Source organism: Papio anubis, chromosome 6 (assembly GCF_008728515.1).
Source record: "Papio anubis isolate 15944 chromosome 6, Panubis1.0, whole genome shotgun sequence".
NCBI classification, from domain to species: Eukaryota; Metazoa; Chordata; class Mammalia; order Primates; family Cercopithecidae; genus Papio; species Papio anubis.
Window position 1 is genome coordinate 53,815,106 of NC_044981.1, and position 27,564 is coordinate 53,842,669.

A 27,564-nucleotide genomic window follows, 5' to 3' on the forward strand; every position below is an offset into this window, starting at 1 on the left:
TAAAAACCAAAACGCATTTAAGATATAGTGCTGTTTGTGCATATGTGGTAAATTGGTTTTTTTATTTTATTTTATTTATTTATTTTTTTTTTGAGACGGAGTCTCACTCTGTCGCCCAGGCTGGAGTGCAGTGGCGCCATCTCGGCTCACTGCAACCCCCGCCTCTTAGGTTCAAGCGATTCTCCCGCCTTAGCCTCCAGAGTAGCTGGGATTACAGGCACACACCACCATGCCCAGCAAATTTTTGTATTTTTATAGAGATGGGGTTTCGCCATGTTGGCCAGACCAGTCTTGAACTCCTGACCTCAGGTTATCCGCCCGCCTCGTCCTCCCAAAGTGCTGGGATTACAGGCGTGAGCCACAGTGCCTGGCCAGTAAATTGTTTTAAAAGTTTTATTTATATTCATATTAGATAACCTTTTGGGTGGCACATTTCACAACACAGATGCACTTCTTAACAGCCCTCCATTCGTCAGCGTTGTAAAAAAGGAAGTGGCACGTTTGCATGTAGTTCTTCTGAGACGGAGATTTAGGGACAACTTTGCCAAAGTGTGTAGCTGGAGAAAGGGAGATCGAGACAGACATATTGGTCCAGGAAGAGAAGGGGGTAAAACCAGCAATAGAAAGAAAGAGGGCCAATGCCATAGCAGTGGGATGGGGTGAAAACAAGAAAAAGAAAAATGCCTCAGGGTTTGGTGGAGGGTTTGTTTTATCTTTTTAAGATAATACTCATGGTCAGCTTCCCAGCTTCTTAAATCTGGACACTGTAATGATTTTGGATGACTCCATTCCATGACCTGTTTCAAGGTAGGTTTTTTGAAAATAGGAGTTAAATATAGGCTTTCTTTCCTACCTATTCAGTTGCGTTTTTTTCTTTTCAATTTAGAAATGTTGTTTTATTTCACGTTCCCTTACTTATATTTAATTTAGAAGGTGTTGGCCATTTTATCCGTCTTTAAACATTATTTTCTATCTAGAAAATCTGACCTCAAACAAATATACTCAGTTCTACGTTATAAAAGATATTACAATGAATTTAATGCTTAAAACTCATTCTGGAAGTGACAATGGAAGCAGGTTCAAAGGTTTTCACTGACACTTTGTGGCAAACGGTGGAACTACAGTATATTTTGGCCAAGTTGTTGCCTGATTTTTTTATGTGTATAATATAACAAATAACAATCAAGAAGTTATTATACTATTTATTTATTTATGTACTTATATATGTAAATTAAATAAACAACCAAGAAATTGCAAAGTGTTTTATTAAGATAATATCTAAACTGAAATATCACAACTTACTACAAATAATACTTAGTTTCAAAAATAATTTGAATAGCATATAAAAATCACAGTTGCTGTGATTAACATTGCATTAATATATTGGAACTCAGGTTTTTTGAAAAATTGTGTTGTCTTTCAATCTTTTAAAAGGTATCACATTTATAAAATGAGTCATTAAGATTATCCCTGGGCATTTTCATTCTGTATTGAAGGTTTTTGAGGGACATCACCATTAGTGCAAAGTGTATTTCACATTTTGTAGTCTGTCTTGTCATGGCAACTTTTTTTTTTTTGAGATGGAGCCTCACTCTGTCATCCAGGCTGGAGTTCAGTGGTGCAATCTCGGCTCACAGCAGCCTCCACCTCCCAGGTTTGAACGATTCTCCTGCCTCAGCCTCCTGAGTAGTTGGGATTACAGGCTCCCACCACCAAGCCTGGCTAATTTTTGTATTTTTTAGTAGAGACAGGGTTTCACCCTGTTGGCAGTCTGGTCTCGAACTCCTGATCTCAGGGGATCCACCCACCTCGGCCTCCCAAAATGCTGAGATTACAGGTGTGAGCCACCGTGCCCAGTCAGCAACTAATTTTTTAAATTCTGGTAAAATATACATAATATATACAATTCAATAACTTAATCAGTTTTAAGTGTATAGTTCAATGACATTAAGTATATTCACCTTATAGTGCAACCATCGCCACTATCCACCTCCAGAACATTTAACATTTTTTAAAACTGAAACTCTTTATTCACAAAACAATAATGTCTCCTTCTCCTCTTCTCCTAGCCCCTGGGGAGAAAAAAGTTCTACTTTCTATCTGTCTGATTTGATTGCTCTGAGTACCTCATATTCGTGGAGTCATGTAATCATTGTCCCTTTCTGTTTTTACCTTATTTTAATATAACCAAAATTAAATAAATAAGCAAATTCTTTAAATAAAATTGATATATTTAGTACAGATCCTTTTGAGACACTCAGTGGTCTACTAATTATGTACCATGTCCAATCACATCACAATATCATAAATTTTATAGTCAATTATTAGTTGACATTTTAAGGCCCAAGTATATGTTTAATAAGAGATGCAATCTTACATATGCAGTTTGCATGTTCTTAATCCAGTCTTAGCACCAGCGTATCACCTTAGTTTACATTTGTCTAAGTGCAAGTATTGGTTTTGGAATGTAATTTTGCTCATATACAATCTGTAAGATACTGAAACAAAAGCCAGTTTATTATAAGTGAAATAATGGCAAAGGCCTTTTTAAAAACAATGTATTATTTTCCCATTTGAAAATCAGTTTCGTCTTGAGCCCATAAAATAACAGGAAAATAACTTACATCATAAAGTCTATATCTGAATATTATTTAACACATTTTATAAAGATATCCTTCTTTGCATCATGGCTGCAGATGTTCTCATGCAGCTTGAGCCACTTTCCATGTCTTACAGAGAATGTGCAGGAGCTATATATCATCTGATTCTTTCAGAGAAAGAGCTGGTAAGACAAATGATAGTCTGAAAGATAAAGGAAAAAAAATTGTATCTTCTTGGCACCTCTGCATTTCAAAAATACTATTTCAATAAAGCCCATGTTAGAGGTGGGATTCAAGAATTCATTGAATCTGCATTCTTACCTTCTGCTATCTTCTTTCGCCCTCATATGCTCAATTATTCCTCACTTATTCCTGGTTAATGAAGGCAGGTTTTTAAATACAGACTAACCATAAATTGACTTTAATATTGGTGCTTAATGGTTATTCACAGAACTGATTTAAAATGTGGTATCAAGTTCAGGTCCTGGGGCTTACCAAAGTTCATTAGAGGACAGTACATGGCGAATTGAGAACCATAGCCTGCTTTAAGTCTAAGAGAATATTGACAAATAGCTACGTTATCTTTGAGCTCTCAGGTTTCACTCAAAAGAAATGAAGAAAGTAAATTATCTGTTTAGCCATTGGGCCTTTTTTCTCCTTTAAAAGAATTTGTTCATGGGAAAATATACCATACCAATGGCAGTAACATACTCTAAGTTTATGAGCAAATTGATTCCATACATAGTTACTGCAGAGTGTATTATAGGCAGTATTTTTGCTGGGAGAAAAGCAGCAGAAACTTGGCAAAGTAAGGGAAAGAGAAAAGGCAGCTTATAATGATAAAGAGCCTTTGTGCCAGTAGAGAGAGAAGAAAAAATACAAAAGGAATTCACAATGATCCACAGTAATTATAGAATGCAATTTATGGCCATGAAGGGTACAACATGTGATTGGGTATCAAAGAAGAAAGAAGCCATGTTAATTTAGCCTGATTAAAATATATATTGTGAAGCAGAAACTTTTTTATTTGGTTGGTTGATCAGTTGATTTTGGATAGTTTTGGGTAGTATTTAATTAGTTAAAAAGCTATTGAAATGGAATATGGGCCATTTCCAGACAGAGGAATGGTATGCGTGATGGCCTGGGCATGGAATATGTTTGATACACAGTGAAATATCAGATTCACTCTGGTGCTCTGTGTATTTTATGGGAAACATTATAAAGGATAAAGGGCAAAAATTCAACTGAAACACAGTTACTGTCGGCCATCTGAGAATTGTGTACTGTCCAGGAGAAAAGAGAGCTCTCAGTGAAACAGAAAAGTTAATACAACAAGACATTGTGTCTGTCTGTACTCCTATATATTTTATCCATTAAAGACATTAATGGATTTTATCCATTTTATGGCATTTATTTTATTATTTTATGACATTTATCCATTAATGACATTAATGCATATAATATATGGGAGTACAGACAGGCACAATGCAGGAGAAACTATTAGGAGGTCACTGCAATACTCTAGCTAATGGTTACAACAATCTGACACTGGGTATTTGCAATAGGAATAGAAAGAATGTAATAGAGGAAAGAGATATTTTGGAGATTTCAAGCATAATTAATGGGAGAAAATGGAAGGTTATTATATTTCAGAGAAGCATAAAGTCCAGTGATAACTTTAACTTGTATAAATTTAGTGTGCTCTCAGGAGAACGTGGTGTTTACTTTGTTCTTTTAGAACCTTGTACGGGTGAGTGGGTTACTGAATAAACAAATGTTTGCCTAACACAAATTTAGAGGATGTGCTCTTGTAGATATATGTGTAGTTCTGAATAGTCCATTTAAAGACAGATACTAGGTTTTCTTCCAGGGTTTCTAGAGTTTCACGTCTTACTTTTAAGTCTGTAATCCATCTTCAATTGCTATTTGTATATGGTGAGAGATATGGGTCCAGTTTTGTTCTTCTACATGTGGCTAATCCAATTTTCCCAGCACCATTTATTGAATAAGGTGTCCTTTCCCCAGTATCTGTTTTTGTTGACTTTGTTGAAGATAAATTGGCTGTAGGAATGAGTCTTTATTTCTGGGTTTTCTATTATGTTCTATTGATCCATATGTCTATTTTTATACTATTAATAGTAGCATGCTGTTTTGGTTACTATAGCCTTATAGTATAATTTGAAGTCAGTTAATCTGATGCCTCCAGCTTTGTTCATTTTGCTTAAGATTCATTTGATATTTGGGCAGAGCCACAGTCTTTAAATATTTGAATGGATGTATTGTGACAACCACACTTAACATATTTTTAAGTGGCACAGTAATATTATCTAACACAAACTCAAAATTCAAATGTATCCAATTGTCCCAATAGCTTTCTTTATAAACATCTTTTTTTTCTTTTTATTTCTTCTTAGGATTGAAAGGTAAATAACCTAGCATCTAAACAAGGGAACCAATGTGTGTGTGTGTGTGTGTGTGTGTGTGTGTGTGTATGTGTGTGTGTATGTGTATATATATATACAATATATTTATATATTGCCTTGGCTTTTAAGAAAGCTTACAAGATCTCACACTGTCTTAATAGAGTGACAATAACCAAATCAATCATCCTTCTCATTGCTGCTCTGGATAGAATGCACCTGGAGAAATGACTGCAGTTATGGATAGCTCACTGAGAGCTTTTACTGAAAATCTGAAGTGTGTTCAGAATAAAATAACCAGGGTGATGGGGAATGAAAAACCCAAAAATTTCACATGATAGATTCTGATGATCCTTAGGCTGGAGAAGCATAGGCTAGGGAAGTGGGCATAGCTCTGGTTGTTAAATACTTGAATAAGTGCCTTTATGATTTGAATTCTGTTTCTCCAAAAAGATATGATTAAGTCCTGATGATCATTACTCAGAATGTGACCTTATTTGGAAATAGGGTCATTGCACATGTAATTTGATATGGTAAAGTCATATTGCAGTAGGGTGGGCCTTTAATCCAATATGACTGGGATCCTTATAAGATCATGGCCATGGGAAGATAGAAACACAGTAGAATGTCAGGCACTGACAAAGGCAGAAATTGGAATTGTACTGCTGCAAGCCAAAGAGCACCAAAGATTGCCTGCAAACCACCAGAAAATATGAAGAGACAAAGAAGAATTTTACTACAGCTTTCAGAGACAGGACAGCCCTGCTAACACCCTGATTTGAGACTTCTAGCTCCAGAACTGTGAGACAGTAAGTTTGTTTTGTTTTAAGACACCAGGTTTATGGTACTTTGTTACAGCAGCCCTAGAAAACAAATACAATGTACATAAATAGGTAAGGTTTATTCATTCAGTTCCAAGAAATAATTAGGATGTAGTAAGCAGAAATGAAGGGAAAACAGAACATGAACAAGAACTTGCTAGTAATTAAAGCCACTACAAAATGAACTCAAGGGCTCCAGCAGGTTTTAAATTACCTAGTATTATAAATGTTCAAGCAGGATGAATCAGAGATGGTGCAGAGGTGATTACTCATGCATCAGATGGAAGGTTAGACTGAATAACCTCCAAGTGAAATATTATATAATCCTATCTTAAAGCCCTGTCAAATAGAGACTGGTACCTTCCTTTTCCTTTTCTGCTCCAATCAAGAGGATATATGGGTGATATAGCATGGCAGATAAGACTTAAATTCAAGATATAGTACTTAGTTTTACTTTTACGTACTCCAGTACTTAATTTTTTCTTAGGCAGGTCCCTTAACTTCTCTCTCCTTATTTTCCCATCTGTTAAACAGAGATATTAATACTATTCATTTCATAATGTTATTATGATGACACTAGTTAATAATTTAAAATGCTTAGAACAAGGCACAGCACATATTAATGACTAAAGAAGTGTTTTTGAACATATACTTGCTCTACTATTATCTAGATTGCTTAGATATAATGCATTAAGTCTTCCCACCAGCGCCATTCCTCATGTCCAAAATACAGGGTTAAAAGATTAGAAATAATTGCATGTTTTCTAAAAGTCCTGTGCATTTTTCTAGATCTAATATTCTACTATTTGGACAACTTGTTGACCAAGTACCAGAAATATAATATTTTTTGTCAATTTTCTCATAACAAACTGTGATAATGTATTTGTCAACTGCTAGGATGGGTTTGTGTGTGTGTGTGTGAATGTGTGTGTGTGTGTTTCAAGTGTTTAGAGAAAATAAATCACTCAATGGCATCATTTTCAAATAATAACGACTACAGCTACCCTGATTAAGGTTCACCTAAGTTTTGGATATTACCACACAAGAGTTAGAGGATGATGTGAAGTTTTCAAAATTAAATCCTCCCAAATCCAGATATTTTGTTAAATTGACATCTGTTGATAGCTGACAGCCAATTTCAGCTTCAGGAACTAGTAAGAACATTTTCCAGCTTACAAAACTATTAATACAAGTTACATAATTGTCAAAAGAAATCCTCATTCAGTGATTTAAATGTAACAAAATGAGGTTTTATTTATTCACTATATAAAGATACTAATCCCTGCATTATTTTGGTGCATGGGTGACAGCTCTGACAAGTTTGTGATGCCCCAGACAAATTCAGTAACTTTCACTGAAGCAAACCCATGAATAGATGTGATGGCAGTGTGTGCATCTGTATAACTTCAGAGCTAGTGATTATGTAACTTTTATATATGTCAGACCGAGGGAGGACAGAGAATGGAGGAACTGGATGTTCTTTCGGTAAAGAGCAACTGAATGAGACAGGACAGCTTTTGAACTGGGGATATACTACAAGGCAATGAAGGAGGCTGGTTATGAAAGTATTGAAAACTATGATTGCAGGGTGATGTTTAGAGGCCCTAAGGTAATAGAAAGGAGGCAAAATTGAGTGTCTGGAACTTATATGTACTTTATTACAGTACTCTTATTTTCACCAAAGAAGGCAACCCATGTGGTGAAAAGACCACAAGTATTGGAGCTAAAGCCAAGTTATAGCTGTAGTTTTATATTTTGTGAGCCCATATGTCCTCAGACAAGTTTTGTGAATTAATTTCCTGTGTCTCAGCTTCCTCTTTTATAAAATGTGGGTAATATCATTATCCCTTAAGATTGTTGTCAGCATTAAAAAACGTAAGTATATGAACCATCTAGCTCAGTATTTGGCAAAGGTGGGAGCTGAATAATTTTTGGCTCTCACCTTAAAAAAAAAAAACTATTTGTTAAAAGTTCCAAATGCAGGATTTAGGAGCAGATATGGGTCAAGGTCATGGATGAGATGACCACTACAGTGCAATAAAAATTGCTAGTTCCTAATTTATCTTAACTCAGCAACCATTTCTTGAGACTCTACTACATATTGAGTACTGAGGGAATAGAAAGATGAATCAAAGACCATTTTAAAACATCTGAAACTTGCAATTCAAAATCAAGTGAAAATAAATACAGCCTTATGATTTATTGAGAAGTATCATGCAAGACAAATAAACTGATTTTAAGCATATACTTAGCATTCACACAGATTGACAGATTCAGTGAAAACACAACATGGCCTTCAAGTATTTTTCCTTTTAAATACATATTTGTGGACTTTATAGAAATATTGACATTGTTTCCTCACCAATACGTATTTTCTTTGTTGAGTGACCATTCCTTTTTCTTTTCAAATTAGTTTGTGTGGCAGTGTGGAAGAACCACCACATGAGGACAGTAACCAACTACTTCATAGTCAATCTTTCTCTGGCTGATGTGCTTGTAACCATCACCTGCCTTCCAGCCACACTGCTCGTGGATATCACTGAGACCTGGTTTTTTGGACAGTCCCTTTGCAAAGTGATTCCTTATCTACAGGTAATTGTTTTTTTTATGTTTTTTTGAAGCTACTAAAAAAATGTTCAGTCATAGCCATGACCCTTATGGTAAATTAACTAGTGAATTGAGAAATATATTTGCCTAAGGCATTGGCAAACTGAAGGAAAATAATACTCGAGAATTTATGGGGAAATGAGTTAAGTTCTAGGTAAAAATAAAGCAACAATCTGCCAAATCATCATTAGATGCTGCACAAAAATTTTTGCACAACTTTTTTGATTCCTTGTTTGATTTCAAAAGTTTGATTTTGCACAAACTTTTTTGATTCCTAATTTCCCCATTGTTAAATAAGAACCTTGAACCAATTAATGATTTAACCAATTAATGATCTCCCCAAACCAATTATTGATCTTTCTCTTGAACCAATTAATTATCTTCCATTCCAAATCATTGAGAATATTTGTTTTTACCAGTGATTTTATTTTATACTGAAGAATTAAGACCTACTCAGTCAAATCAGTGCCATGAACAGGTTTTAGTGTAGATTCTAATTCAAACTACCAGATTTGGAATCTCCATTCTGCCATTCACCAATTGTATGCTATCAAGCCAAATAGTTGTAATTCACTTATCTAAAAGGATAATTTTAATGAGATCTACCTCATATGGTTGCTGTGACCATTTACTTAGATAATTAATATAAATAACTTGGCTCAGTGATTACCCTCTGGAAGATGATGATTTTATAAAAACAGTATGTTCTCAATAAACATCAATTATCAGCATCAGAATCATCATTAGTAGTTGTTTTTCTTTCCTTAAGAGTGAAAACAGCTTCTTTTTCCATTTAATTGCCATTTCAGTAATTAAGAACGAATACTTTCAGAGATTAGTGTTCTGATTGTTATTATAGCTCTAAAATTCTTGAAACAAAAGATTCATAAGATGATGTTCACATTCATACATCCATCCTAAAGGATGGATTTCCCTTAGGAATTGGACAGCAAGTGAAATGGTGACCACTCTCTACTTGTCTTCCTATAGTCTTCCGGCATCCTCAGTTGTTACTCCATGCAGTCTCCCAGATGGTGATTATAATATTTTAAGGAAACAGAAAATAATCTCCCAGTAACAAAAAATTAGTGGGTGGCGGGGGGGCATAAATAGCCTATTACTAGATATGCTGAATGAAATGTTGCAAAGAGATATTTAGTTCAATAGTTCCCCAGTTACCTCTTATAAAAAGAAGTGAAAAAAATTTAAGGTTAAACTTTTTTTTATAGAATAGTAAGTGGAAAATACTATAGAAGTTATAAGCTCCATGTATATCTTATGTTTAATTATAAAGCTAGTTTGGGTCAGCCTGCTGAAAATCATGAATGGATTACAAAATGAACAGTAGCACATTGTTTTGAGGAAATAGTACATGGGACAACAGAGAAAAATATCCTCATAGAAGAAAAGTTACTAAGAAATGAATGGCTCTGGTGATGTTTGCATAGAGGCACTAGGAAAATAATACATTTCAGATAATTCTAATATTTCATTATCTCTGTGGTACTTCCAGAAAGCCTTTTACCTCTCTCGGTTTCAATAACTACCCAGGAGAATATTTTGAGGATTCTCTTAAGTTTTGGTATGGCTGCAGTTGCCAAGAGTCTTCGACTGGGAATATTTCATGTTCTCTCTGTGAATCAGAAGATTCCCTGGTGATAGGTGAAATGATAAGGGCAGGTGCAATCATATGCTAATGCAGAGCGATAGCTTTCTGCAGAGCAGGCATCTCAGAGCTTCCTGTGAGTATTTGCACTAGAGGGCAGAATGGAAGCAATGTAACCAGCTAGTGATGCAGGGCGTGAGTGTCTCTTGCAATCACTGACAGTCCGCTTTCACACAGCAGAACTACTTAACAAATCTTACAGTCCAAGGAATATCCTCATCTCTGGAAGAATTCTGTCTGCCTCTCCACACACAGTGTCTGATCTAATCAGTTCCTTAGCTGATCCTCTTCTCCATAGAGCAAGGAAAGAAAACTACTGGGTGATCACATGATGCAAAAGACTAGATCCATTTGTTACGCCATCCAACATTACTTCTTAACCGAAGGGTGTAAATGCACCAAGAGATTTGTGCATGGGTAAAACTAGTATTTCAAAATTCTTGATATTTATTGCCTCATTTTTCATAGAATTTTCCCAAATGCAATGAATAGTGCCGATGGGCAATAAACATATAATTTAAATTTGAGCAGTTTTTCTCCCTAGTTGTGACATTTTGAAATGAATGACTTATATCCCTGATATGATATTTGTGTCTTACTGAATATTTTAAAACACATTACATCATGTCCAGCCACATTTTAAAGTTATTTGGTTGCATTTTAGATTATTTGGGCATTTACTAATTTGCTATAATTTATATGTTCTTTTTCTTCTAAATACAATACAGCCTTTAGATTTATGAGTGATATGCTGTAACACATTGGCAAATGCACAAAAATCTTAAAAGTCTCACAAATGTTATAAAGCTTGGCCAAATAATTAAAATGACTCTTTTGTATCTTTAATAATTGTATAACTCCAAGACAATTAATATGTATTTGGTTATTTGCTGAATAATTATCATGTATTTCACTTCTCTTCCAACAATGACAATAGCATTGGTTACTTTTTCAGAGTGATTTTTCTTTTTTAACTGCAGAAGAAGCCCTACACAGAAAATGTTAAAAAAAAAAAAAAAAAAAAAAAAAGCCAAGTGAGATGTGGGAGGTGGTGAATGGGTGGTCAAACAAGCTCCCTCTCTTTCAGTCATACTTGGCAACCTTTCTACCTATTAGTGTTTATCATCCAAATCTGTGATTTAGCAAAATTTTCCTTTCTCCTTATAGTGAATATTTAAGATCACCTTGACATATCTATTTGCTAGTATAAAACAGTGGACTTCTCTACTAAAGGAAATCTGCAAATACTACCCAGTGTGAAGGGTGCCCATAGTATAGGTCAAAGGCCAAGTACCTGAAGGCAGAAGAAAATTCCCATTATCTCTCCACTTCATTCTCAACATTCATAATCCACACTAGATTCACTTCTCAAATGACTTACTATTAGACTGACTTGAGCTAATATCAGAATCCAAATGAAAAAGACACCCAGAAGTACACGCTTAGAAGTTAAAAGCAATAACAAAACTTTCACTTATAATTACTCATGATAAAATGCAATTTTATATCACCTCCAAGAAAATTGTATACACTGCACATAATTGTATATTAATGTGTCAAATGCAGAAGCAAATATAGTAGTTCAAACAATGAATATTAACTCACTGATTGTCAAGGGTTCATTCAATGGATTGGTTCATTCTACTGTTAGATAAATCACACTAGCATATTCCCCACTTTTCTGTGTGGTGAAGGGCAGTGCTCCCTGGGTCACTGTTGGTGCTGGATGTCAGTCTTTCAAGTGAACTGATATGAATTGATCATTATGACCTAATGGCATTAGGAAACACTAGAAATGACATTCATATTTGAACCATGCTACATCTATCCCATTTATCCATGTTGATTAGATTAATGGATTATAAATTGCTAAGCCTTGATGAACACTTTGTACTTCTAGTTGCTAGACAGGATTAATATATCTCTAGCCCAGAAGCTATGAAAAGGCTACTGTGCAAATCTATACAACCATAGTTCTATTCCCAGGTTAGCAATGGTATTGAGGGGCCTGAGGTGCTTAACTTATTTGCAGAGAAGGAATGGAGGTTGTAGAGAATAAGGTGAGATTGGTTTGAGAAAGGAAATTGAAGGTACTCTAAGGCAGCACTAAGAAATTTCCAGGAGTCACTAATCAACTTAAGCCCATTCTCACAGAGTCCAGCCCTTTAAAATTACACTCAAAATGATATTAGTCTCCAATAATTTAGCAAAGGTTAGGCTTTCACTTGTAATTTTATGAATATTCTTTGAAAAGCTATCTGTTCCAATTAAAATATAGAACTTCAAGCTCAAGAATGAAAGATAAAACTAATAGTATAATCATTATTGTAATTATTATTATAATCATAAGTAATAGCAAACACACAGCACTTATATGCCAGCCCTGGAATAGACATTTTCATCTCAACTAACTGACCATACAATTCCATGGTTAAGTACTATTCATCATCCACATTTTACAGATGAGAAAACTGAGGAATGGAGAGGTTAAATAACCTCCCTAAGATCACTCCGTAAGTCAGATGGGATTCATGCCCAGAAAACCTGGTTGCGACTTGATTCCAACTATACCCTTCTGCTTCTCCCATAGAGAAACAAAAGATTAATAGTTGGTAAGAATCTTATCCTGTTGATTTCCTTCATTTAGCATACACACACACACAACACACAACACATAACACACACATTAGGCCCAAAGCTGTAAAGTGAGTGAGTCAATAGTGTGCAGCTAGCTGATCAGAGAGACAGAACAGATAGATCATCCTGACAGCCCAGAGACTTCCTGCACTGTTGCACTGGCTCTTAGATCTGTTTCACTCGTTTGTACCTATAATCAACATATCAACAAGAAAGGTACTCATGTAAAAGACTGAGATGTCTACCCTTTCCACATATTATGAGATCAATATAACCAGGACAGAAAAATAGAGGAAGATGACTGGACTACGTCTACTGTCTTCAATTAAGGCTCACCACAATTAATGGATTAACAAATATTTATTTTAAAGACATGCAAGTATACATTCGTTGCAATACTATTCACAATAACAAAAATGTGGAATCAACCTAAATGTCCATCAATGATAGACTGGATAAAGATAATGTGGTGCATATACACCATGGAATACTATGTAGCCATAAAAAAGAATGAGATCATGTTCTTTGCAGCAACATGAATGATGCTGGAGGCCGTTATCCTTAGCAAACAAATGCAGGAACAGAAAATCAAATACCACATGTTCTCATTTATAAGTGAGAACTGGGGCCTTTCAGAGGGTAGAGGGTGGAAGAGAGAGGATCAGGAAAAATAAGCAATGGATACTTGGCTTAATACCTGGGTGATGAAATAATCTGTACAACAAAACCCCATGACAGACATTTACCTATGTAACAAACCTGCACACATACCCCTGAAATTAAAATAGAAGTTAAAAAGAAAATATTTATTAAATGCATAATGGACATCAAATGTTGTATCAGATATTGGTGACACAGTTGTGAAAAAAACAGAAGCAGTCCCTCCTAGCATAGAGCTTTGTTCCAATAGAGAAAACAGACGATAAATAAGCAAATTAAGGGAATAATTTACTACCTTATACTGCTGAAAAGAAAATAAATAACAATCTGTAAAAAAAAAAAATGTAAAAGAAATCAAAAGTCTTTTTAAAGGGAGAGGGGATTCTGAGACTGATATCAGAATCAATATTTCATCCAGTATAAGAAAGCACATTGAACATAATTACATCAACTAATCATGTGGATCTAGACATTTTTAACTTTTTTTTTTTTTTTTTGCTGCTGTTGTTATTTCCTTAAAGTGCCAAGTTAAAGAATGATTTGTGGTGTTGTTAATCATATAAAAATTTTGACTGGGTGAGCTTATCTAGTTTTTGGAGTCACATTGCCTAGGCTAGCAGTAAGCAAACTGTCGTAAGGAGATTCGCATACAGAATTCTCTTTTAACATGACTCGTAACTTTCCTTGGGTGCTACATGTTGAAAATGCACTGATGTACAAATAGCCCTTATTATTTGAAAATATGAAATAAGCTACCTATAATTAAAAAATGTTAGTTAAATATAATTTCAATCAAATGTCTATATGATAATTTAAAAGAAAGACATATTTTTCTTTATAAGTGAGGCTTTTCCAGTTTGGACTAAACATATGTGTTTTATTTTATTTTTTCTATATGAGGGTATGATTTCTTCCAATCAATGGAAAAGTTATAGGACAAAATAATTACAGTAATTATTTAAAGAATGCCATATTCTAAATTAAGACATTTGGAATAAAAAAAGATTGCCAAGTTTTCATCATACATTTTCATGTTTAACAATAAACATGCATTTAAAAATATATTTCTAATATTTCATTTTTCTTTTCGATATAATTTCTTTTTAAATAGAAAGCACTTGCATGCATTTTTTTTTTTGGCAACTTTGAATTTGCTTATATGTCATGACTACCTTTCTCATATAGTAAATATATTAAGAGTAACTCTTTTAACAGCTGGTGCTTCTCTATTACTATGATTTTTCTTTTCTCTAGACCGTGTCAGTGTCTGTGTCTGTCCTCACACTGAGCTGTATCGCCTTGGATCGGTGGTATGCAATCTGTCACCCTTTGATGTTTAAGAGCACAGCAAAGCGGGCCCGTAACAGCATTGTCATCATCTGGATTGTCTCCTGCATTATAATGATTCCTCAGGCCATCGTTATGGAATGCAGCTCCATGTTCCCGGGCTTAGCCAATAAAACCACCCTCTTTACAGTGTGTGATGAGCGCTGGGGTGGTAAGTACCTGATGGCCCATGAACTGACATTTATATTACAGCGGCAAATTGAAAATTGGATTAGCATAGCCATTGTAAAGCTGGGCTTATATATTTTATTGACATTTGTGAATACAGTTTTGCAAGAGCATGAAAACCAACTTGAATTTCAAAACAATTTTACAGAATAATTCTACCTATCTGAATCCTTTGGAAATGTTATCTACTATTTTCTCATTTTCATATCTTTCAGATAGGAAATGAAAGGAGACTGTTCTGCAATTAAGATTTGGTTATTTTAGTTTTTGTTAAACTCTTTAAACAAAAAGCAATATGGAATACAAATCCAATTATGTATTCCGGAATGATCCATGATTTAAAAGATGGTTCAACACTGTGTTGTCTAGTGTCAATGTCCCTAATGGGCTTCAAATACAACTGAATTTTTTCATTTTAAGACCATGTCCTGGGTCACATGGTCCTGGGAACATGACCAGAGTCAGCATGTGGTTCTCTAAGTCAAATAATACAAATTTGTTTTCTCTATTCATAATACATTCAATTGATGAGTTTTGTTACTAGCATAATTATTATCCAGTTTAAGAATTATATTAATTATGAATCAATCTGGTTTCCCATCTGACATGTATGATGAAATTTAAACAATCAGGTTTGAAGGCTTTATGTTTCTTTGGTTCGAAATTCTTAGAGTCAGTCTGAGGTTTTTGTGTAATAGTGAGAACACTGCAATCAACACCTGGTGCTAGCACAAATCCGGGCACAGGAAAGAATGACAAAATAAAATGACTGTATTTCAGTATAGCATGCACTGATTCCAATATATCACATGTAATCTGAAAAAAAAAATACAATCTGACCTCTTTTAGATATGTATACCAAAATAGCTCATATTTAGGGAATTCATACATTAAAATTGTTTTTTATTAGAAAGATTTATCAAAACAAGCAGTGCACACCAGGAATTGATTATGGATAATATTCTTAAATACTGTAATCTTTGAAGTTCTGTTGTTTCCTACCTTGGTGTTTGTATTAGAACACCGCAAGGAATAAAAAAGTGAATCACTGATATATTAGGCATATACTACAGGATACATCTACAGCAAGATAATATTTAAGAGAGGTTGAGATTATTTCATATATTGTTGTAAGACCTATAATAACTAAAATTTTACAATTTGCTTTATCTATTACACCAAACATCAAATCTCTCTCTTTTATTGGGATTTACTTTTCCTTTTTAACATTGCAACTTTTTTTTTGCTGTATTTTTGTCTGGATCATTTTTCGTTTTTTCCAATTTTCCCAATTAATAGTGCAGATAAAAACAAAATAAATGGAAATTTTCAAAATGGTAGCAATATTCATTGTCTTATGTTCCATTTATTTAACGCTCAAACAACACCTTGAGAACTTAGTACATGTCAGGCATTGTGTCCACCTGGAGAGAAACAGACTCTTGCTTAAGGGAGCACACTCTATATAATAAGGCTCAAAGACCAATAAACAAATTTTCATAGGATAATCAGTATTTTAATATATTTATACACAAAGTGCTGGGAACACAAATGAGAGAACACACTCAGTTCTGGCCATTTGAACAAAAGTTTACGGAGGAGCTGCCAGCATTCCAGCAAAACATTAAAGATAAGCAAAAATTATCAAGACTGAGAAGAGGGAAAATGATGTCCAGAAAGCAAGAAAATCCACATCATGGATACTACATTACAAAGAAGAGAGAAAGTGAGTCAGAACTTGTAGTTTCTGGAACATCGGGGCAGGTAGTCTAAATAATTGAGCTTTGAAAGAAGATGGGTTGGGGACTGACTGTGACGTGTCTCTTATATAATTCTTTTACACTGATTTATATTTAGAAAGCTTAAAAAGGTCTTTCTCAGAATCCTGTACTAAATTCAAGACTAAATTTAGCCCTAGAAAGATTATATTATTTTTTCAAGATTATGAAGCAAATAGGTACATTTAAACCTAAAGTTTCCAAGTTGTAAGTTGGGATTCCTTAAGTTTTATAGATATTGCAATTAGATAAAATATAAAAGTATTTTTCAGTATGTGTCAGCAGTATTTTCTCTAATATTCTGGCAGTTAGTTTCACTTATATGTTTATGGGTTGCTTTTATAAGCTTTTGTTTTTTTTAATGTTTCCCTGAATAATCAAGTAACGGTAACCTCCATTAACAAAAAGATTGCAATGCCATGGAATCCTCTTCAGCTATTATGACTAAGTAAACAGATGTATGATGTTTAAATTACCTCTGAGTGGTCAATATAAATACATAAAACTCATTTCTACTCTGATATTTTATTACATAACTCTAGTATGGACATTTTCATAAAAAAAAAAAGAAAATGATTGGTGAATACTTAAAAATCTAAACTTAGCCTACAGAAGTCATTTAAGAACACTATTTGAAGGCGATTTTATAATAGCCTATAATTAAATGCTTATAAACATGAGAGTTAAGTATTATTGGATTGAAGTGATTATCTACAAAATCCAACTTAATAAAAGCTCTACAGTCATTTAAATATTAAATGAAATTGCTAATAACTTCACGTTTTTAAGAAACACAAAATAATTCAAAGCAGATTTTTGTCTTTTTTCTTAGACATTTATTATGATGATTTTTACATAGCATGTAAAATCACTGTTCATGTAAACTATTTATAAGTCCATGTTCAACTTATAATGTTAAACCTTTGCATATGTGTGATTGTCAAAACTTAAAAAACTATAGGAAAGTATATTTTACAGCGTCGGCTCTCTAAATTCAAACATTTTTAAAAGCCAACTGTCATTTAGCCTGCTTTTAAAGACTATTGTAAAATACCTTCCATTTGAGATTAATTCATAATCTGTGTTTCTTATCTTTATTCTAAGTTAAATCAACAATGTAGTTATAAAAATAGAGAGTGATATCATAATTATCCTACAACCAATATTGCAGTGGAAAAAAATTCAGAAAAGCAATTTGGCCAGTTGATACATATCTATCAAATAACTTTTGGAAAAGTTCTGTAAATGCTGTTTTACTCATGGTGCAAAATAACTGAGAACTCTGTCTAACTAAAATATTTACCAGAAATATGTAATTATGTATGGATAAATGATTTCTAAAACTAATTCTATTCATTATTACCCATTACTTCTTCCTGAAAAGAACCGTAAGCCATGATTTCTGGCAGACACACACAACACTCAAGAACATATAAAGAATGTTAATACTTATTTTAATAATCTTTAAAATATACATTTGTATGTTTTCACTCTTTGCTTCAGTCTCATCATTTCATACTTTTAAAATTTTTAAATTAACCCACAATTCTTGATTGCTTGGTTTGTAAATGCATAGTTCTACAGGAAAGATCCTATAGAAGGAAACTCTTTGCCGGGTGTAGTGGCTCACACCTGTAATCCCAGCACTTTGGGAGGCCGAGATGGGTGGATCATGAGGTCAGGAGTTCGAAACCAGTCTGGCCAACATGGTGAAACCTTGTCTGTACTGAAAATACAAAAATTAGCCCGGTGTGGTGGCAGGTGCCTGTAATTCCAGCTACTCAGGAGGCTGAGGCAGAATAGCTTGAAACGGAAAGGAGGAGGTTGCAGTGAGCCGAGATCACGACACTGCACTCCAACCTGGGTGACAGAGCAAGACCCTGTCTCCAAAAAGAAAGAAAATAACTCTTTTTATACACTCAATCAAAGTTATAATTTCTTCACCATTCATTCAGAGTTTAATTATCATGTACTGTTGGTCAACTGTTCTGAACACTGGAGATTAGTAATATCTCTCTTTTTGAATATTACTGAGAAATTGTTCTTTGGTGGGCTAAAAAATTGGAACCCTTTTTACAGTCAAAGTAATTATGGCATCTGGCCTGTTATGAGGTTTGAAAGCATATAAATATGTGTATATGTCTATTAATGGGAAGTTTTATTAAACCTATTTGTTAGGGAGAAGATATTAAAACATGTTAAACATTAGGTAAATTTAATGCACCCCTAAACTTTGAAAAGACAGTCAAGTTGAATATTGAGCAATTATATTTAATTTACTTGTTCACTGAATTCCTGATACGTGTACCATGAAAGAGGAATGTTTGTAGTTTCTAGATAATTAAGATAACATGCTGGCTGAATAATGAACCTTAACTCATCTGACAGAAATGAAGTTTTGCCTGTCAAATATATGATATGACTCTTTAATCTCTGATTTCAAAGACTAAAGATCCACATTTGTTCCTTATTAGTTAGTTTCACATATATATATATAACATTTATTTAGATTGTGCTTATTCAGCAATTGAGTAAAAACAGTAATTTTTAATGATTATCAATATTTAAAATACTTTTTAAAAATTAAAGTAATGCATATATGGAACAAAGTTTGTGTAGCTATATTCTAGGTTATATACAAATGTCTTAAATACATTGAAGACATTGCTTATGAAGTGCAGAAATACTTTATTTTCATCACACATAATTTAAAATTTCAATGGCATATCTGATTTTTTAATCAGCTTAGACTCTAAGTGTAAAATGAGGAATTTAAGACTATCATGTTTCCCCAATTATCTATTATAATCTCCTTATTAAAACAATCTATCCTACCCTGGAAGTATAATTTTGCTTGATCTTTTTTCCATATCAGTGTTCATTATCATAATGTGCATTTAGCAGTCAATTACATGTTTTTTTCTAATTATTCATAAATATACCAACCACATAAGGAGCTTTTGCTACCATCTATTCAAAACGCCAAACTGTTATCACCGTGATGCTATCCATAGCTGCAGTGGAAAAAAGTTACCTGTCAAATCTGCTTTCCTCTATCCACTCAATTTGTCTTACGCAGACATCAGGGCTTCACAGGTACGTAAGCTTCAAAGTTATATAGATTTTTTAATGTGGAAAGCTCATGTGACACTTCTTCAAAACAAATAAAAGTTCAAAGCCTCTTAGGTGCCTGGGAAGTGCCGAGGTCACTTTCAGATTCCTCTGAAATTGGCCCAACAAATGCTGTGTAGGCTGTGGCACTTCAAAGTGAAAGACTGTTTGTTATTCCTCCAGTCAGAAATGCTTGAATGTTATCACTTTTTATGTAACTGGCCTGTTTTACAGGATCAACTTTAAAGGAAGTTAGAAACTGATGAGGTAGGTGAGTGCTACCTGGGCCAGGGAGAAACTACAAATGACACCTCAAATTGGTCTCTTAGACCTGCCAACACATGCATCCTGCTGACCCCCCTGAAGACTGCAGCAGATAAAGACATCTAAACCGAAAGATAAGATGGGTTTAGGATGAATGTGGAGAACATTAGACTCAAACTCAACGGCATCTGAAAGACGGGCTATAGAAATAAGATTGTGGAGGATATTAAACTCATAAATATGTTAAAATATATTCAGCAAGAATCAAATCATGATTGCTCAATAAATATTATCTATTATTATCACAATCATCATGCTTATTATTATTGATTAATCCTGACTATAAACTGCCCTTATCACAAATTTAATCATGTAACCAAGCTTTCATGTTTCTACATCCCTTTTAAGAAGTAATGAAAAGAATAAAATGCATAGAGGCAATAGCATTATTCCTCAATAATAATATGGGATAAATCTCCTTGCCAATAGAAAAGTCAAAATAAAGTATGTAATTTTTAGAAGAAAAACAAAACACCTCTGTTGTGTTAGCATTCAATTAGAATTATGAGTTATTACATTTAATGTCTATCTATGGAATCTATGCAGGATATATTGTTTCCTCTTTTACACTGCAGTAAAACTAGATAGACCATTGTGATACATTCAAATACTAGCTAGTATAAAAATATCTTCTAAAATCTACAGGGAACTCAAACAAATCAGGAAGAAAAGAAGCACAGTCATATCAAAAGTTGGCTAAGAACATGAATAGACAATTCTCAAAAGAAGATACACAAATGACCAACAAACATATGAAAAAAATGTTCAATATCACTAATAATTAGGGAAATGCAAATCAAAACCACAATGCAATACCACTTTACTTTTTTTTTTTTTTTTTGACGGAGCCTCTCACTGTCACCCAGGCTGGAGTGCAGTGGTGCTATCTCGGCTGTCTGCAACCTCCTGCAGGAGGTTCTCCTGCCTTGGTCTCCCAAAGTGCTGGGATTGCAGGCATGAGCCAATACCACCTTACTCGTACAAGTGTTATTAGTAATAATACACTTATTATTGGAATTAGTGGTATTGGAATAACACTTGTAAGAGAAAGGTGGTATTGGCTCATGCCTGTAATTACTGCGCCTGGCCAATACCACCTCACTCTTACAAGAATGGCCATAATCAAATAATCAAAAAGCCAAAAAATAAGACATTGGTATGAATGTGGTGGAGAGGGAACACTTTTACACTGCTGGTGGGAATGTAAGCTAGTATAACAACTATGGAAAACAGTGTGGCGATTCTTTGAAGAACTAAAAGTAGATCTACCATTTGATCCAGCAATCTCCCTATTGGGTAGCTACCCAGAGGAAAATAAGTCATTATACTAAAAAGATACTTGCACACACATGTTTACAGTAGCACAATTCGCAAATGGAAAAATATAGAACCAGCCCAAATGCCCATCAATCAATGAGTGAATAAAGAAAATGTGGTATGTATATACCATGGAATACTACTCAGCCATAAAAAGGAATGAAATAATGGCATTCCCAGCAACCTGGATGGATTTGGAGACCATTATTCTAATTGAAGTAATTCAGGAATGGAAAACCAAACAACATGTGTTCTCACTCATAAGTGGGAGGATGCAAAGGCATAAGAATGATAAAATGGACTTCAGGGACTCAGGGGAAAGTGTAGGAGAGGGGGTGAAGGATAAAAGACTACAGACTGGGTAAAGTGTACACTGCATGGGTGATGGATGCACCAAAATCTCAGAAATCACCAGTGAAGATTCATATAACCAAATATCACCTGTTTCCTCAAAACCTATTGAAGTAAAACCAAACACCACCTGTTCCCTTAAAACCTATCAAAATAAAAACAAACACCACCTGTTCCTCCAAAACCTATTGGAATAAAAAATTTTAAAAAATAAATACAGAAATAAATTCAGATTCCCTATATATAATATATAATTATATATATTATATATAAAATAGGTAGGGAACATATAATATGTAATAGGGGGTGTGTGTGTGTATATATATATACACACACTAAAGTATTTACAAGGTTAGTAATCAATATAATTTACAAAAGCTAAAATATTAAACCACAATGCCATGAAGTCATTAATCAACTTGTTCATAAGTGGCTAATCTGTGATGTGTATCATCTGTGTACATAGGATTAATGATAAATAAAAAAATTACTGCAGTCCTAGAGGTGCTTATGCTTAACAAGTGAGAAAATATTCATATTGGATTGGAGAAAATTAATGTTATAAAGCCTTAAAATTCTTGTTATTAAAAGTGCATATATGTATTTTTAATAAAAGCATACACACACCACAGACATACTATGCTTAAGAAGGAATTTTGTATAGGTTCCAATAAGTCAACAAAAAGAATCATTGTCAAATTTTTATCGTATTTAGTTTTCAAAATTTTTTTCACATTTGTATTTGGAGATACAACTGGGAATAGCCTCCCATTTCTCAGGGAACTTACATTCTAATAAGGAAGAATCAATTGAGTTTATATTTTCTTCTGATTTTAACCAAAGCATTAGTTATTAGGTTTTCATTGAGTCATGTCCCTTTTTGTAAATGAAAGTTTAGAATAACCCAAATTAATTTTGTTAATTAGCCAGATGTAATCAAGTCAAATAAAGGGCCTTTAAATAAGTGAACACTTGACTTTGGGTAGCACAAATTAAGAAATGACTAATTGTTATTTATCTGAGTACACTAAGTGAAATTAAGACTTTACATTTGGTATGTGTATACACATATACTGAGTAAAGGTAAGTTGTTAAATATTATGAATTATTTTCCCCTTTGCATATATAATATGACAATGACATCAAATAAAGGGTAAATATGTACTTTGAAGAAAAGCATTGACATGTATTTTTTAAAAAGTCCATCAATTATAATGTAAGCTTTTGTTGTTTTGATTTTCATCCCAGGTGAAATTTATCCCAAGATGTACCACATCTGTTTCTTTCTGGTGACATATATGGCACCACTGTGTCTTATGGTGTTGGCTTATCTGCAAATATTTCGTAAACTCTGGTGTCGACAGGTATGTAGTTTCAAATAATTTGTGTGTGTTATTCCTCCACATATAATTTGTTATTTGCTATTCCTTCCAAATAATTTGCCTGTGTTTTTTTTTTTTAGGATGCATGTATAAACAAAATTGAAGAATACATTGAACCAACATAACATGTTCAGAAAATTATCATATTGTGTGTTCTTCTAAAATAATGAGAACCTAGACATAGAAATATGTCTAGGTATTTTTAGAGTAATATTTAGCAAATGTACTTTATAACCTGATGAAGTGCTTTACATTTTAAACAAAATTTAACATCTGTGATTGATTAACTTTTGTCTAGGCATAACATTAATTTCGCTTTCTCTGAGAAATAGCAGATAAAAATTCCTTTAGAGTTTTTGAGACTCTAAAAGGTCATATTTTTAATCAGATTTATTTAATACATTTGAACATATGGGTTAAATCTCCAACTTCAAATATCTCATTCTTTAGAAGATTATGACTCAGGCAGAATGTATAATTTTAAAAACTATATAATGCTGATTTGGGGTTACTACACTTTGTTAGATAATTCTGCTGTATCAGTGAATGTTTGTATTCACTCACTCAGTTATTAATTCCTCAAATATATATCATGAACCATTCACATACACGTCTCACAAAAAAAGCTAAAAATTCTACTTTTTGCCATCGAGGAATTCATAGTCTAGAGAAGGGACATGGTCAGATGCAGGGTGAAAATTTCTTTAAATATAAGCACAGAGAATCAGAGCAAAATGTACTAAAAGGGTATCTAATCCAGGGAAGGTAACATTTAAGTTAAACCTTGATGATGCAAAGCAAATCACCAACAAACACATTTAGTGGTTTGTAAGATAGAGACAAAAACGATGTGGCTCCGTCTGTCACATTTTGTAAAATGTATCTTAAAATGCCATAATTCTCAGAGATCTATTTCCCTCCTTCTTTACACTTATCGTCAATATTTAGTTTATCAGGCTTGTGGAAAGCCATGCCATTAGTCAGTTTTCTCTGACACATTTTATCCAACTGAAAAGATTTACTGGAGTCACCTTAATTCATTAAAAATATTTCACAAACACTTTATTTGGTCTTTGAGGATGTGTCTTTGTTTTTTAAATCAACCCTTGTTATTCAAAGCATTTTTCAAGATCATCTGTCACTGACTGGATGAGCAACACTCATATTTTTCAACACTACATGGCTCATAATTTCAAATGTTCTCCTTTCCTCTACTTTTACAAAGAAGTCATTTCTTTTATGACCTTACAAGTGCAACCAGTAGCAACATTTATTAAAATTTTGTTTCCCATCATTTGTTACTATAAAAACAAATGTGGACCATTATGACACATGAGTGGTGATTTTCTAGATGTTGGTGATAGTTTTCTCAGCACTCTCCACCTCCCTATGAAGCCAATGCTTATATTTTAGGGTGTTTGTTACTACAGCATCCTGTTTCCTAGTACCTATTATTGTATCTGTCATGTTTTGCTAGGTTATTCTTCTATTACAAAATGAGGTTTGCAACAACAGTTCTGTTTCACTCATATTACAGGTCAGTGGTGAGGATTGGCTGGGGCACTGTGCTCCGTATGTTTTCTTATTCCAGAACCTAGTCTGAAGAAATGGTACTTTCTGGCACATGCCATTCTGAGACTGAGAGAAAAAGAAAACTGGAAGAAAAGTATATTTTCTCTTAATGTCTTTTATGAACCGACATGTGTTACATCTCACTTTTCATTGGCTAAAACAAGTCATGTGGTTAAACTTGACCATGAAGAGGGGAAGCATTCTTCTCTGACAGAAAGACACCACACATCACAGGGCAATGGGGCGCTTCCTACAAGGTGGGGATGAATGATCTGGAATGATACACTACAGAGAAGTCAAAAACACAAGGGCCAGACTGTATGAATTTAAATCCTCACTCCACCACTTAGTAGTTACATGAATTTTGTAAATGACTTAAATTTCTGTGACTCCCTTTATTAACTTTAAAATGGGGTCACATACCATCTTCCTCATAGGTTTGTTACATGTATTCAGGGGTGTCCAAGGGAGAGAACACAGTTGTGGGTTCTTAGTTTCTATTTCTGGTTGGGCCAGTAAAACCCATTCCTCATCCCTATTTTCTGCTTATTACTAGAGACAGAAACAAAAAACCATGGCTTCAGGCTGCTAAAAGCCAAAAAAAAAAAAAAACCCAAAACAGAACTGCAAAAACAAAATATTAGGTGGGTTGGGTAAGCTTGCTTAGATGAATTAACTCCAGTGCCTAAATATAGAAAGTGCTCATTAAACAAAATATCTTAATAGATGTTGTTTAATAATGGCCTCTCAACTAATTGTACTTATATTTCTAAAATAACGAGCATGTGTTGAATTGGTGTATGTGACTGTTTCTGTTTTTTTAAATGCACATGGAAATACCAATATAGTGCTGCTTCTTTGTCTGTCAGCTCTACTAAGATAAAGATTGTCTCGCTGTCATCTTTGTACCCCTAGAAATAGCACGTGCTCAGCACACATTTTTCATAAGGAAAAAGCAAGTAGAATAGGAGAAAGTGCTGGGGAAATTTAGATAAAAGAGGACATAGAGAATCTATTGCCCAGTTACTCTGATAAACGTTTGTAGAAATGGATTAGAATTTCTTGAAGGGGAAAAAGCAATTAATGAGCATGTGGAAATAAAGATGTTTTAGATTTGGATTGAGATTTTGTTGGAGAATGTTCGGTGTTAAGATTATGCCCTATTTCCTTATTTTTACTAGTTAGTGTGCATTGTATAAAATATATTATAATTTCTTATTCATTTATTTACAAATTGGCACACATTTAAAACTCTTTAAAGGTTGTAATGTATCTGTCTTGTTACTTTAACATGGTAAAACTTTACCATGATACCATGGTTACCCTAAAGTTTACATGGTACCATCAGAGAAATTTTTTTTTTTCTTTGAGACAGTGTCTCACTCTGTCACCCAGGCTGGAGTGCACTGGCGCGACCTTGGCTCACTGCAAGCTCCACCTCCTGGGTTCACACCATTCTCTCACCTCAGCCACCTGAGCAGCTGGGACTACAGGTGTCCACCACCATGCCCGGCTAATTTTTTGTATTTTTTAGTAGAGACAGGGTTTCACCATGCTAGCCAGGATGGTCTCGCTCTCCTGACCTCGTGATCTGCCCACTTTGGCCTCCCAAAGTGCTGGGATTACAGGTGTGAGCCACCACGCCCAGCCACAGAAAATGTTTTAAAAAGTTTGTTAAATAAATGAGTGACACCAAAATCCAAACAATTTAATTTTCCACCATTTAAGCGTATAGTTTGAAATTTCCCAAACTCTGAAGTAAAGTTTAAAATAAATTGCATCACAGACTCAGAAATAATCCACATTCTTTTCATGAACTATGCTGATTAGTGCAAGCCACACAATTCAGAAGATTTGCAGTAAAATGTTTGGGCTGTGAAACTAAAATCATTTACAAAACAGATTGGAATGGAAAATGCCAAGTTCAGCTGAACTCACTTTAGCAGCCACAATAAAGTGAATTAACCTCAAATGGGTGATTACATAGAATTCTGCTTGAGCAACTCTCAATTTCCAACTGTCAGTGTCTATAAACAAAGTTGTAAGGTATTATGTGTGCCATAGGCTACATTAAGTGAGCCATCAAATGACGAGCTTGTCCTATTTGCTTAAAATTACAGAGATGCATGAAATCTGTTGTGTGCTTTTGAATTAGTAAGTGTAAGATTATTAGTGAGCAAATTGTGTGTCCTTGTCTGACTTTCTCAAGGAGTTTAAGCCTCATTAAAAGAATTAGCTAATACATTGCTGTGAACTACTTAAATTCTCTCTCTCTCTCTCTCTCTCTCTCTCTCTCTGTTTCTCTCTTTTTGGCAATTTGACCCAGAGTACTCAAGAAATTCTACAGATTATTTTCTAAAACTTATTTTTTTAAAGAAGTTAGCTTGCTTGACCCTTTCATTTATCTGTCAGCATTTTTCCTAGTTCAGACCTTTCATATAATTCAACACTAAATCTTAATCATCATGTGCTTGTGTTAATTTATTTCACATTTATTCAGCACATACTCTGTGTCAGCTATGGTGTGAGGTACTGAGAATGGACTGTAATAGATACTTGGGTCTGAAACTATAGTTCAGCTTTTCAAGGGCTTTGAAAGACCTTCTCCTTCCCAGCTCTTATCACAAAGTTTTCTGCTGCTCTTTATTCAGCATTCTTCAAAGAGAACTTAAGATAAATAATAGTTGATGGTGACAAATCAGTCTAGTGTGAGAAAATAGCAAACAAATTACAATTGCGAGGCAAAATCAGGAAGGCAGTAACTGGAGTCCATACAAAAAAATAAAAAGCACCAGTAAAGGTA

At 34.1% G+C, this 27,564-nt stretch overlaps 1 protein-coding gene across 2 annotated transcripts in view; it reads left to right on the forward strand.

Moving 5' to 3' along the window:
• HCRTR2 (hypocretin receptor 2) overlaps window positions 1-27,564 on the forward strand; it is a 116,280-nt gene that overhangs the window by 71,332 nt on the left and 17,384 nt on the right. For both annotated transcript variants that reach the window (XM_021937394.2, XM_009205398.4), the window contains exons 2-4: window positions 8,255-8,433; window positions 14,666-14,909; window positions 23,056-23,171. In XM_021937394.2, the coding sequence (XP_021793086.1) occupies window positions 8,255-8,433; window positions 14,666-14,909; window positions 23,056-23,171 (539 nt within the window). The remainder of the gene's footprint in view (window positions 1-8,254; window positions 8,434-14,665; window positions 14,910-23,055; window positions 23,172-27,564) is intronic.